The sequence below is a fragment of the Spinacia oleracea genome, chromosome 1, assembly GCF_020520425.1.
Source record: "Spinacia oleracea cultivar Varoflay chromosome 1, BTI_SOV_V1, whole genome shotgun sequence".
NCBI classification, from domain to species: Eukaryota; Viridiplantae; Streptophyta; class Magnoliopsida; order Caryophyllales; family Amaranthaceae; genus Spinacia; species Spinacia oleracea.
The window spans coordinates 15,510,362-15,523,086 of record NC_079487.1 but is presented as its reverse complement, the minus strand read 5'-3'; the positions used below and the strand labels follow the sequence as shown (position 1 = coordinate 15,523,086).

The 12,725-nt window shown below is 38.3% G+C and overlaps 1 protein-coding gene across 10 annotated transcripts; it reads right to left on the bottom strand.

The window, feature by feature from the left end:
- Positions 1-3,584: 3,584 nt before the first annotated feature.
- LOC110778948 (calmodulin-interacting protein 111) lies at positions 3,585-8,966 on the bottom strand. Of its 10 annotated transcripts, none has more exons than XR_008926323.1 (7): positions 8,684-8,950; positions 8,323-8,399; positions 5,859-6,377; positions 5,321-5,438; positions 5,124-5,226; positions 4,771-4,952; positions 3,585-3,820 (listed from the first exon to the last, which is right to left on the bottom strand). XR_008926323.1 is itself a non-coding variant. In XM_021983479.2 (7 exons), exons 3-6 carry the CDS (start codon positions 6,103-6,105, stop codon positions 4,943-4,945), a joined length of 441 nt encoding a protein of 146 aa, XP_021839171.1. In that variant the 5' UTR covers positions 6,106-6,377; positions 8,323-8,399; positions 8,684-8,966; the 3' UTR covers positions 3,585-3,820; positions 4,771-4,942. The 10 variants fall into 10 exon arrangements, 5 of the variants coding, with proteins under 5 accessions (XP_021839171.1, XP_021839172.1, XP_021839174.1 ...); XR_002530992.2 differs by having other exon boundaries at positions 5,037-5,226; positions 8,684-8,949; XR_008926322.1 differs by having other exon boundaries at positions 5,037-5,226; positions 5,358-5,438; positions 8,684-8,949.
- Between the last annotated feature and the right edge of the window lie 3,759 nt (positions 8,967-12,725).

Below are 12,725 nucleotides of genomic sequence, written 5' to 3'. Positions count from 1 at the left end.
GATGAGTCTAAGAGTCTAGGGCTAGAGTCTTGCATCAATCAAGAGCTTCTAAAGGCTGAACTTCAAGTTAAAGCTGTCGATGTAATGATTCCTAATTTCAATAATACTTCAATTTCCTCCTACTCTTCAAGTTCAACTTTAAAACACATTCCTAATCCAAACAACTTTGCTTCACAAGAAACTAGTGATGAGTCTAAGAGTCTAGGGCCAGAGTCTTGCATCCCTCAAGAGCCTCTAAAGGCCGAACTTCAAGTTAAAGTTGTCGATGTAATGATTGCTAATTTCAATAATACTACAATTTCCTCCTACTCTTCAAGTTCAACTTCAAAACACATTCCTAATCCAAACAACTTTGCTTCACAATAAACTGACCTTGAAAACTTAAAAGCTATCGAAAATCATGAAAACAGGACGCCCATAATTGAAGAAACAAAAAAAGTTAACCTTTCTAACAGCAGTGATCCAAAACTAGTTTAGATTGGTTTGACTCTATCTCAAGCAGAGCGGGATGATCTCATTAAGCTACTTTCAGAGTACATAGACGTCTTCGCATGGTCCTATCATGATATGCCAGGGGTTGATCCAAGTATCGGTCAGCATACCATTTCCCTCATTCCAGGTTCAAATCCCATCAAGCAGAAACTCCGTCACATGAAACCGGATGTTTCCCTCAAAATTCTAGAAGTATCTAAGCAGCTAGAGGCCGGGTTTATTCGAGAATAAAAGTATCCAGAATGGATTGCAAACGTCGTCCCACTTCCAAAGAAGGACGACAAGGTACGAATGTGCGTTGATTACAGAGATCTTAACAGGCCTAGCCCTAAATACGGTTTTCCATTGCCTCACATCGATATCTTGGTCGACAACACAGCAAATCACGCCTTACTCTCTTTTATGGACGGGTACACAGGCTACAGTCAGATTCCCATGGCGGAGGAAGATATGGAGAAGACAACCTCCATTACTCAGTGGGGTACATATTGCTACACAGTAATGCCGTTCGGACTGAAGAATGCGGGGGCTACATATCAAAGAACAACCACAACCATTATGAGCGACATGATTCACAGAGAAATCGAGGTATATGTCGACGACATGATCGTCAAATTCAAAGAGCGACATGAGCATACAACAGTACTTCGACAAATTTTCAATAGGCCCAGGCAATACAATATGAGGCTAAATCCTCAAAAGTGTGCATTCGGGGTAACGCCGGGCAAGTTACTCGGGTACGTCATAAGTTCTCGGGGCATCGAGGCTGATCCTTCAAAGATCAAGGGCATTCTAGACATGAAACCGCCAGCGAATAAGAAAGAAATACGGGGGTTCCTTGGCAAGTTACAATACATCAGCAGATTCATCTCGAAACTCACCATGATTTGTGAGCCAGTATTCCAAAAACTCCGCAAGAGTGAGCCCAAGGTATGGGACGAAGACTGTCAACATGCATTTGACACTATCAAGGACTATCTTTCAAATACACCAGTATTGAAGCCAGGAATACCGGGGGCTCCCTTCAAGCTTTACCTCACAACAACTGACTCAGCAGTAGGGGCCATGCTCGCCCAAGAGATCGACAACAAAGAAAACGCCGTGTACTATATAAGCAAGAAGTTACTCGAGTACGAAACCAGACATACTCAACTCGAAAGAATCAGTATCACCTTGGTTTGGGCCACAAAGAAACTCCGACATTACATGCTCTCCCACACGGTGTATGTGATTTGCAAGGCGGATCCTCTCAAGTACCTATTCGAAAAGCCGGTTCTCAACGGACGGTTGTCCATTTGGTTGGTTATGTTAGCAGAATTCGATCTCAAGTACATTCCTCAAAAGTTTATCAAGGTTTCAGCAGTTTCCGACTTCCTAGCCGACTGTCCCATCGAGGCAGAAGAGGAGGATTATAATTTACCCGATGAGCAAATTCTACTGAGAAGCGATGATAGTTGGTCGCTGCACCTTGACGGTGCATCAAATCAAAACGGATGCGGTGTCGGGGTCAATCCTAGTAGCTCTCCGGACGGCACTCACATTCCCATATTAGCAAAGTTACAATTCAATGTTACAAACAATGCGGCCGAATATGAAGCATGCATTATGGGCCTGGAAGCCGCATTAGCATTGGGCGTCCAGAAACTTCGAGTACACGGGGATCCCTCCCTAATCATCAATCAGATTTCCGGAAAATGGAAAGTCAGAAGCAAAAGCTTAGCCCCATACCAGACCTATCTCGAGAAGCTGTCTGAGCAAGTAGAAGAGCTTCGCTATACATACCTCCCAAGAGAGGAGAATCAATTGGCCGACGCACTGGCAAAACTAGCATCAATGATCAACATTTCAAATGGCATGGCTGAAATTCCCCTTACACTTGAAACGCGTTAAGAAGCAGCATATGTCCTCTCTGTCAAGAAATGTCCTATCTGTCAAAAGTGTGCGAACCTGAAGCACATTCCCCCATCCTTTCTATATTCTCAGTCATCACCATTGGGTTCCAAGCAAGTGGCCCAATTCATACAAGAAAACATCATATGCAGATACGGCGTTCCTCACGAGTTCATTAGTGACCAGTGAACCCATTTCCAAGAAGAGTGTGAAGATCTATTTACCGAATACAAAATTCAACATCACCGTTCTTCGCCTTATCGCCTGCAAACTAATGGGGCAGTTGAAGCAGAAAACAAGAATGTCAAAACCATCATCATGAAAATGACAACCAATTACAAAGATTGGCCCTAAAAGTTACACTTTGCATTGTGGGGGTATCGAACTTCAATCCGCACTTTAACTGGAACAACCCTATTTTCATTGGTCTATGGAATGGAAGAGTACAATCTATTGAGCTAGAGATACCTTCTCTCAAGATAGTCCTCGAAAGCAAAATTCCAGAAGCTAAATGGGTACAAGAAAGATATGACGAGCTAGTCATGCTTGATGAGCGCCGGCTTCAAGCCGCTCACCATGTACAAGTCTATCAGCGCCGAGTGGCCAGACATTTCAACAAGAGGGTCCACTAGTACATAATTGAGTTTAGGTAACACCAAAAAACTGTTACATAAAGGGGGTAAAGTGTTTCCATAGATTATAAGTAACACTTTGTGTGTGATACATCTGCCTGTGCTACCTATTCTATTAGGTAACACTTTTAATAACATATGATAACACTTTTACTAGTGTTACCAAAAATAGTTTTATGTAACACTTTTCCTTTCCTATTGTAGCACTTAAAAGTGTTACGTACTCATAATATCTTAGGTAACACTTTTTAACCATTGGTATCACGTTTTTATATCATCTTTTGAATTACAGTAGCACTTTATTGAATCATAGGTATCACTTCTCGCCATATAACGTAACACCTTGTTCAATATTAAGCAACACTTTTATATTATTAGGTAACATTACGTATTTAACACTTTTTTATATCTATTATAACACTTGGAAAGTGATGATTTTAATTAAATATAATAATTTACAAATTTTATAGAATTGGTTCACAAATAATTATACTATATTAAATACAATAACTATGATTGTATAATAAAAATATACGATTAAGTAATTATAAGAACAATAATATTAACCATAAAAGAATAATACTAATAATATATAATATGAACCCGAAATAGTTATTGCACGAATGATGAAAATTACATTATTATGTTCAAAATAAAATCAAATGATCATATCCAAAAATAAAATGTATAATCCAAAACTAAATGTCTTTTATCTTTTCATCTTCATCTGCTTTCCCTTATGTCTGCATGATTCTCATGTCAACTTAATCTTCATTTGTAATCAGATCCAATCCATCATCTTGATCCTATAAGAAGGATAAAATTATTAAGATCCAATATCCATAATCAAGAAAAGCACAACAAAAAAAGTCTCTGCTTCTTTAGTTAGTGCAAAATGATTTTGCAGACTGCATGCGATTAACAAATAAGACGAAGTTGTGCAGTGAGTGGTAACTGTTAAGAGAGATGGCAGACAATGCCCCCTAGCTAATTCCACCCTGTACATCAGATTCTTGCCTTCTGCAAGGACGCTGAGCAACCATACTTCTAATACATTATGGTCACTGCAGGAACAGGCAGGAAGGCTAAACCAACAGCTACACGTTACTCCATTTCCTATCATTTCGAGAAGGACTATCCAGATAATCTACTTTAATTTGTTGTGCAGGTAGATATGATCAATAACAACATTTTGACATGGGTGTTATGCAGATAGATTGAATAACAACATCCTGAAGAAGTTTGAAGAGCTGCAATCAGAATTAGCTGATTACAAACATTGCTTTTTGCTGTTGGAGACTCGGTTAAATAAGATGAACACATCAGAGCTAGGGACAAATTGCAAATGATGACACAAGGTGTGATTCGGCTGGTCAGGCAACAGATGTGGGAAAATCAAGAAAGTTTATTCCTTTAGATGATGCAATTCCTTCTACGGCTAATGTTCTATCTGCAGTAAATGAAGTCAGTTATCTGCAGTAGAAGTCATGTATCCCAAATAGTTCTAAGCTTGTAGCATGTGGCTTGGGTGGTTCAGCTATTAATCTCTGTGCAGCAACACAAGTCTCAGAATATTTCAGCAGATAGTCTAGAAAACCAAATAGGTTGGTCAGATGGAAAAACAATATCTTAGAGAAATTTTACATTTTATAAGCTAATAACAATACAAGGGAGCACTACAAGCAATCAAAAGGATTTTAAGCAGGTTGGTAGGCAGACAATTTAAACCAAATAGGCAATGTAGAAAAGGACTTACCAGGATGATAACTCCTTTGGTCTATTAAGCTGATGTACACATGCCTCTGATGGAGACTTGGAATTTACAAGCCGCTGAAACTTGTCCGACAATTCTTGATAAGGTTGAATCTCTGATGGGTGTACACGAAGAATTGCAGTCTTCAAGTGCTCCATCTTTACTCCTGAACAATTCAGGTTCTCCTGATTTCATTGAAATATGCAAATAAAAATTACAACTGAAAATATAGCAAACGTTTCTGTAACCCAAGAACTTATACAACATACTTTAATTGCTGAAATTGATGCTTCCCTGCAGATCAAAGATATGTCAGCACTAGTACAACCTTTAGTGACATGAGTCAGCTCGCTTACATCAACATCAAAACCGCAAGGCATTTTACGCAAATGAACATGAAATACGTCAACACGATCTGTTTCACTAGGGGTCCAACATATAGGAGTCGATCAAACCGCCCTATTCAATAACCGGGTCCAACATCAGGAAAATATTTAAGAAGTTGGTAACATGCAGGATAAAGAAAAAAAAGCAAATTTAACCAAACAATTACTTATATTTGTGTATCAGAGAGAGCCGCAGAATATCACTTGGTCTAAGAAGGGCAGGATCAATCTTGTCAGGACGATTTGTAGCAGCAATAACAATAACATTAACTCTTCCATGTAGACCTAGAATAAAGCAGGTCTTCTTAGGGTTCCAAACATCATATGACATGAATAAGAAAAAACATTTTTGGACCATACATAAGTCTAGTTTGCTTCACTTTTAATTGACACAATTTCCATCATTGCACCATGCCACCACTTAATTTGAGGGGGCCTTAAATGTACTCGAAGATTGTAGATATCTTCACATGGTTCTTTCAAGTTCACTAATAGATCTTGAGTGTAAAATAAGGAAACAATCTAGTTCCAATAAGAATGCAAACCCAAAGGAAAACTAAAGAAAGGCGTAAGGGTAGAGATTAAAGAAAGCAACAAAACAGCAAGAAGACAACATAGGGTAAATAGCTAAAACAACTTTACGACAAAGTAACACTTCCAATCGATTAAACAATGATACTGCTACTAGACCCACAAATAGCTTACCATCCAATTCAACCAAAAGTTGACTCATGACCCTATCTGCAACTGAAACACCATCAATTTCCTTTCCACGGATGACAACAAGACTGTCTATTTCATCAAAAAATATAACTAATGGCGCGTTAGCTCTTGCTTTGGAAAAAATAGATCTAATAGCCTTCTCAGATTCACCAACCCACTTGCTGAATAACTCTGGACCCTTGACAGCCATAAAATTCAGTCCTGCCTCAGAAGCTACGGCATGGGCCATGAGCGTTTTGCTACATCCAAGGGGACTAAACAACAACACTCCTGTTGGTGCGCATGCTCTTGATTATCTGTTACTCTAGGATGCTCTGATAAAGATGAAATCACCGGAGAAATGTTCTACACATGTAACTTGTACTTGAAGCATTCTAATCACTACTGGACAGGGATACTGATAAGCATCTTTCAGATAAAATGAAAATCTTGCTTCTTGTCCAGCAACTGAAAGATTCAAACCAGATCCATTGACGATGTAATTGAACCCATTGCAGCTACCTGTTCACAGAAGATATCAAAGTTGACAGATAATACAAAGCCAAAGGAGAAGATATATAAACCACATAACTCTAAATTTAAACTAAACAGGTAAAAGAAGTTCCTTGAATACTTTCTAACAACAAGGAATTTCATAGACTTTTGTGCAGAAAAGACCAAGATATTGAAATCTCTGCATCAATGCATGAACCGGCAGCATACTGCACACGTAGGGGATATGACAGAAGAGAAGGAAGCTTCAAGAACAGGAAACTAAACAAATCAACCATTTTTTGTTGCTAATATCACTTTCGTACCAATTGAAACAATAAATTCATACGACATATTGGAGATGCTGGTGTTATGCTTGCATCATAAACTGTGAGTAGAAAATGTGTGTTATGTTAGCAACAGTGAATAACCTAAGGGTGTGGTGGTTGATACAAACACAGGTGCCTATAGTAGGGATACTTACCATTGTCTTTGCCTCAAACCCACAATGATTATAATTCTAGTTTTTTTATATGATTTAATTAGTCACAGAAGTGTGATTAAATGCCTCTACAGTTTAGGTAAGATGTTTATTTGGACTGCTTAGTCCGAATAAGTGTGCAAGATCAGTCACTCCTTAACTAGTGTAACTAAGTTAATCAGAGGATTTGAATTCGTTTAACATCTGCTGGAAGATAGCAGATTATATTAGTTTTCTCAAGTTAGAGAACCTTTTGTTGAATCTCTTACTAGTAGTCTAAATTCTAGCTTGCATGCCATGTGTGAAACTGAAACTTAAATGTGTCAAATGAGTGCTTATAAAGCTACACTTGATGAATATATTTTGAAAGTTTTAATACTATCTAAAGCACTAGAAGACTTTTTTTTGTTTTGTTTAAATGACATTTAAATTGTTAGGTTTAGACACTAATCTATTCTTCTCAATAAATGAAAAGTACTTTCTTAATATGTCCACCAAATTTCTATTCTTTTTTCGTAACTCATTCTTAATTTATTTGAGTTTTGCAGATGCTAACATCCTTAAGGGAGCCTACAATACAAGTTAAATTCAGAATACGTAAGGGGTTTATTGAGAAGTACAATGTTGACTTGCTTATTGATTGAATTCTATAGCTTTTAAGTAGTACTTAGATCTGAATTTATACTATAATTCATTATTAGTTAGAATTTGATCGGTGTTTGATTGATTCATATTGTAAAATGGTCTTAACATACCCAAGCTTATTTTATATGCTCTCATTATTTATAATGGCTTGATTTTATGGCCTGGATGCTTTTTATGTAAGGAAATATGCACGTATGGACATTGTGGTAGGAATTTAAGTTCTACAATACAGATCTTTGTCTTTTTTCTAATCAAGATTGAACTTTTCAGGTTGGACAAACCATTGTCACGCCTACTTGTGCCACGAGAGTCCCCAGCTTGATTTCCCGTGGCTAAGTAGCGTAGCCACGAGAATTTCACACTTGTGCCACGGGTACAACCGTGGCGCAAGTATCAATTTGTAGTAGTGTAATTAATACAATTCTGGAAACTAAGAGAGGAACCACAATAGTATGCTTAGAAGGATACAAAATAGCAGACCTAGACTGCCAAATTGACACAAGTCACTAGGAACTGACCAAGCTGAAAAACAGCTAAATGTGACACCAGCTGATATCATAAAAAGCAATCTACACCTGAACACAAAAGCTGCAAATTTGAATACTAATGGTACAAACCAGAACACCAAACTCTGACCGAATTACATACCTTTATACATCATCTACATTTCTCTATAACAGAAAACGCTACAACAAGCAACGGGTATAACTTTGCAGAAACAGATTAATCAAATGATTTTAAATAAATTTGCAGATCAGTACTGATATAATAAGACTCTGCAAGCAGACTAGTATAACAAATAAAAATAAATAAATAGGCATAAATTTCCACAATTTATTAAATAATCACCTGATTGTGACTCTATGCACCAATAGCTCTTCCAGGGATTAGTTCCAGGATCTGCCAAACAATTTAGTTCTAGTACACTTCACGGCCCCCGATAATCACACCAAGAGAAAAATAAAAAACATAGAGAAATTATCATTTCTTTATTTAAAAAATCACTAATTGATGTATTGCTAAACAAGAATCAATCTAAACTTAGCTACTGGTGCATAGAGTTACAATGAGTCTCGGAAAACAAATAAAATCAAATCAAAAAAATTGAACACTATAATTTATACGGTGAAAATTCATAGAAATCTTGAAAATTAAGGATTAAAATAACCAAAAAAAAAATTAAGAACACCCACCACAAATCAGAAAATACCTGAAATTGGAAGCGCGAATTCGATGAAATTCGATCAATACCACGATCTAGACGACGATTAAACCACGAAACTGGAAGCGCGAGATCGATGAAACCTGAAATTGGAAGCGCGAGAATTCGAAGAAACCTGATAAAGACCACGATCGAGATTTGAGACGGCAATTTTCGGATAAATTAAACCCAAGGAAGAACTATTGCCTCTGTTTGGGAAGAGGAAGGTTTTGAGAGATTAGACCTTTTTTTTCCCTTAGTGTTTGACAGTTTCAGAAGATTTAACAAAGTTTTTACCCAAATTCTATTTTTTCTTTGGCTGCAACATTACATTTTTCAATCAATTTGGATTTTTCGGGATAGCGCTTATTTTTCAATTGCAAATATTTAATTTTCTTCCTAAAAAATAAGGTAACACCTCTTAATGTTACAATAAACGGATTTTTCACCAAATGCCCATGAGGTTTACTTTAATGCACCAAATACCCCTAAACTTTCCAAAATGCACCAAACACCCCTGACGTATGCAATAATATCATTAAATGCCCTTTTGTCTGACGAACGTTAACCCTCCGTTACCATGTTTTTACCTTGTTGCCCTTACTTGTCCTTTCTGGCGCCATATCAAAAAAGAAAAAAAAAAAAAAAAAAAATTCAAAACCTAACTTCCCAACTTCTTCCTCGACATTTCTCTCTGTTCTCTTACACCATTAGAGAGCACTTGAGTACCAAACCAAAGAGAGAGAAAGATCGAAATTCGCTGGGATTTGTGTAAAACAACTCGCAATAGTTAGTCGAAGTAAATCCCCACGAAAAGATCGACAATTTGGTCCAAAAATCTGCAGTTTTCGCGAGTCCTACAAAAGTGGGTGCAAGGAGAGCAAAGGACTGGAATTTGTGGCTTCAACTTCATCAAAATTGTGTCAAGGTTAGTTCACTCAATTCGTTTCTTGTTCTTGGTGCTATTTTTTGCGAATTTTGCTTTGATTAGGGTTAGGGTTTTGCTAAAATCGTGATTTTTCCATGAGATGGGTTAACTTGAATTTTGGGGTGTTAATGGTAAAACATAGTGTCTGGTTGTGCTTTGTTGTTTTGCCTAATGATTTAGTTCATTAATTTGAATTTTTGTGTTGTGTTTATTGTTTGTATAGGATGGTCGCAATTTGGTTGTTATGTCATTATAATGATCGGAATTTTGATGTGAGGGTACACGATACTGATGAAACGAACTACATGGATTTGGTTGATGACTTGTTTGATGATTCTATTAAGCAAGATGTTCTGATTCCCGATTTATTTAGATTGTTTTATGTTAATCCTAGTACGAATAAAAGAGTAGAATTGTTGAATGATGTTGGTTTGATGGGCATGTGGGGTTTATTTAAGCGCACAGATACTGTGGAAATATGGATAGAGAAGGCAAATGAGAAGGAAACTTCAATCCAATTTAGGACTGCAGTTAAGAAAAGGAAGGATAGGAAGGAAAGGAAGGCTGCAGAACTTAGAAGGAAAGCTGAGGAGTTTGAGAGGGAGAGGGAAGAGGAAAGGAGAAGGTTAGAAAGGGAGGCTGAGATTCAAAGGGATTTGGAGGAGCAATTGGCAAACACAGTGGCAGTTGAGGTGCCTGTGTATGATGTTGAGGATTTAAGCGTAGAGTACGTACGTGTTTACAGCTCACAACATGCTGACTGCTTTTCCCCGGGAGGTTCCCAACCACCAAATACACAAAAAGAGCCTTCACCACCACCAAGAGAGCCCTCACCACCACCAAATAATCCATCACCACCACCAAGAAGTCCCTCACCACCACCAAATAATCCATCACCACCACCAAGAAGTCCCTCACCACCACCAAATAATCCATCACCACCACCAAGAAGTCCCTCACCACCACCAAATAATCCATCACCACCACCAAGAAGTCCCTCACCACCACCAACCTCACCACAGACACAACCACAGCAACAACAACATCAAACAGAACACCAGCCAGATCAGACACCCCCTCCTAACAGGGCTGAGTTAAACAAAGGGAGGGGTTTCAGAATTTCCAGAAGTCATGCTAAGAAGACGGGTGAGTTTGTTCCTAAGAAGAGGGGGGGAAGGCCTGCTGGTTCAAGGGTGAGGAAACCCACTGCATACAATGTGGAGGAAGAGGAGCAATGGGATGATGAGAGTGATGATGAAAATTTTGAGGAGAGTGAGAGTGATAGTGAAACTGGTTTCAACTCCGACGATTTCATTGACGAAGAAATTGAAGAAGATGAAGAACAAGATGTTCTTATGGAGGTAATTTCTGAGAGAAGTTTTGAGGATCATTTAGATGGGAGTAATAAGCTGGATAATTTGTATGCAAATGGGAAAGTTGTGGGAAGCATGCCATGGGGGACTATCAAGTTGCAACCATGGATGATATTCCAAAGCAAGACACACTTCATGGAGGTCTTCAGAGACTTCTGTATTCAAGAGGGATTTGCTGTGAGTGTTGAAAAGGCTGATACAACCAGATTGGATGATGATGTATTGGAACAAGAACTCATGCTGTGTTGTTGTTCTTGCTGCTCTGTTGTTGCTGCTTCTGTTGTTGATGCTTCTGTTGTTGCTGCTTCTGTTGTTTGTTATTGTTGTTGTTGTGTTGTGTTGTTCTTGCTGCTGGTGTTGTCTATTCTTGTTGTTGCTGTGTTGTTCTTGCTGCTGGTGTTGTGCTGTGTTGAAGTCCGTGCTGCTGCTGCTATTGGTGTTTGTTCTTGTTGCTCTGCTGTCTTGTTATTCTTGTTGTTGCTGCTGCTGCTGTTGTTGTTTGTTCTTGCTGTTGCTGCTGCTGGTGTTGCAGGGTTCTGCTTGTTGTTGGTGCTCCTGTTGCAGTGTTCTGGTTGTGCAGGTGGGGGTTTGGGGTGGACTGTTTGTGCAGTTGGGGGGGATTGGGGTTTAGGGCAGTGTGGTGTTGTTGTTGGGTATGGTATATATAAGGGAAATTAGTGTATGGGTGACTGCAACGGCTATATTATTCAAATTCAACGGCTAGTTTTTGGAAAAAAAATTACCAAACCTCAGGGGTATTTGGTGCTTTTTACCAAACCTCAGGGGTATTCGGTGCATTATGTTTTAACGAACTAACTGCCTAACGGAGGGTTAACGTCCGTCAGACAAAAGGGCATTTAATGATATTATTGCATACGTCAGGGGTGTTTGGTGCATTTTGGAAAGTTTAGGGGTATTTGGTGCATTAAAGTAAACCTCAGGGGCATTTGGTGAAAAATCCGTACAATAAAATGTTACCTATTTTAAAAGTGTTACTTTATAATGTTACTTATGTTAAAAGTGTTACATTAAGTGTTACATTCTAAAAACATGTTACCAAAGTGTTACGTATTAATCTAATAATTTTGGATTTAAAAAAGTGTTACCAACACGTGTTATATAAACTCATAGTGGTCAGAACCCAAAACATCAAGGAAGGCGAGCTTGTCCTAAAAGCGAGGCAAGAGCATCATGGATCCAAGGGGAAAATTCAAACCCAACTGGGCCAGGACATTGTCAAGAAAATCCTTTCCGGGGGAGCAGTCGAGTTAACAGATGTCAATGGGACCGAGTTCCGTTCTTTGACGAACCTGGATCAGCTCAAGAAGTTCTATATGTCTAAGTTCTAAATTTAAAATTCGAAGTCAAATTCGAAAAGTTCTGTAAGTTAGAACTACGTTCGTCCTGATTCCTTAATGGGACACGTAGGCAACCTCATTCCGAGGCCCGGCCACTTTAATACAAAAAAAATCAAAATTTCCTCAATTAAGGGCATCCTAGAAATCAAGTCATAATTCAAAATTCAATAGTTGTTGTTGTTCTTATTCCAAATGTGCAAATGAAATGAAAAGCATATTCAAGCGGAATTTAACACAATAACTTTTATTCGGCTTTAAAGCCTCCATCAAAGCTAATTCAAAGTACAAGGTTGGAATCAAGTGAAGCAAAGTTCAAATCCTTTTCACTTCCACTAAATTCACTTCCTAAACACAGCTTGTAAACACACTCTTAAACACACTTCCTAAACACA

What these genes read in the sequence shown, in the direction of transcription:
- LOC110778948 (XM_021983479.2), bottom strand. Translation starts at nt 6,105, where the DNA reads ATGGCCCATGCCGTAGCTTCTGAGGCAGGACTGAATTTTATGGCTGTC. An exon ending in ACTTTTGGTTGAATTGGATG is followed by an intron (nt 5,439 to 5,858) that starts GTAAGCTATTTG and finishes GCTTTATTCTAG; the next exon opens with GTCTACATGGAAGAGTTAAT. An exon ending in TCCTGCCCTTCTTAGACCAA is followed by an intron (nt 5,227 to 5,357) that starts GTGATATTCTGC and finishes GTTATTGAATAG; the next exon opens with GGCGGTTTGATCGACTCCTA.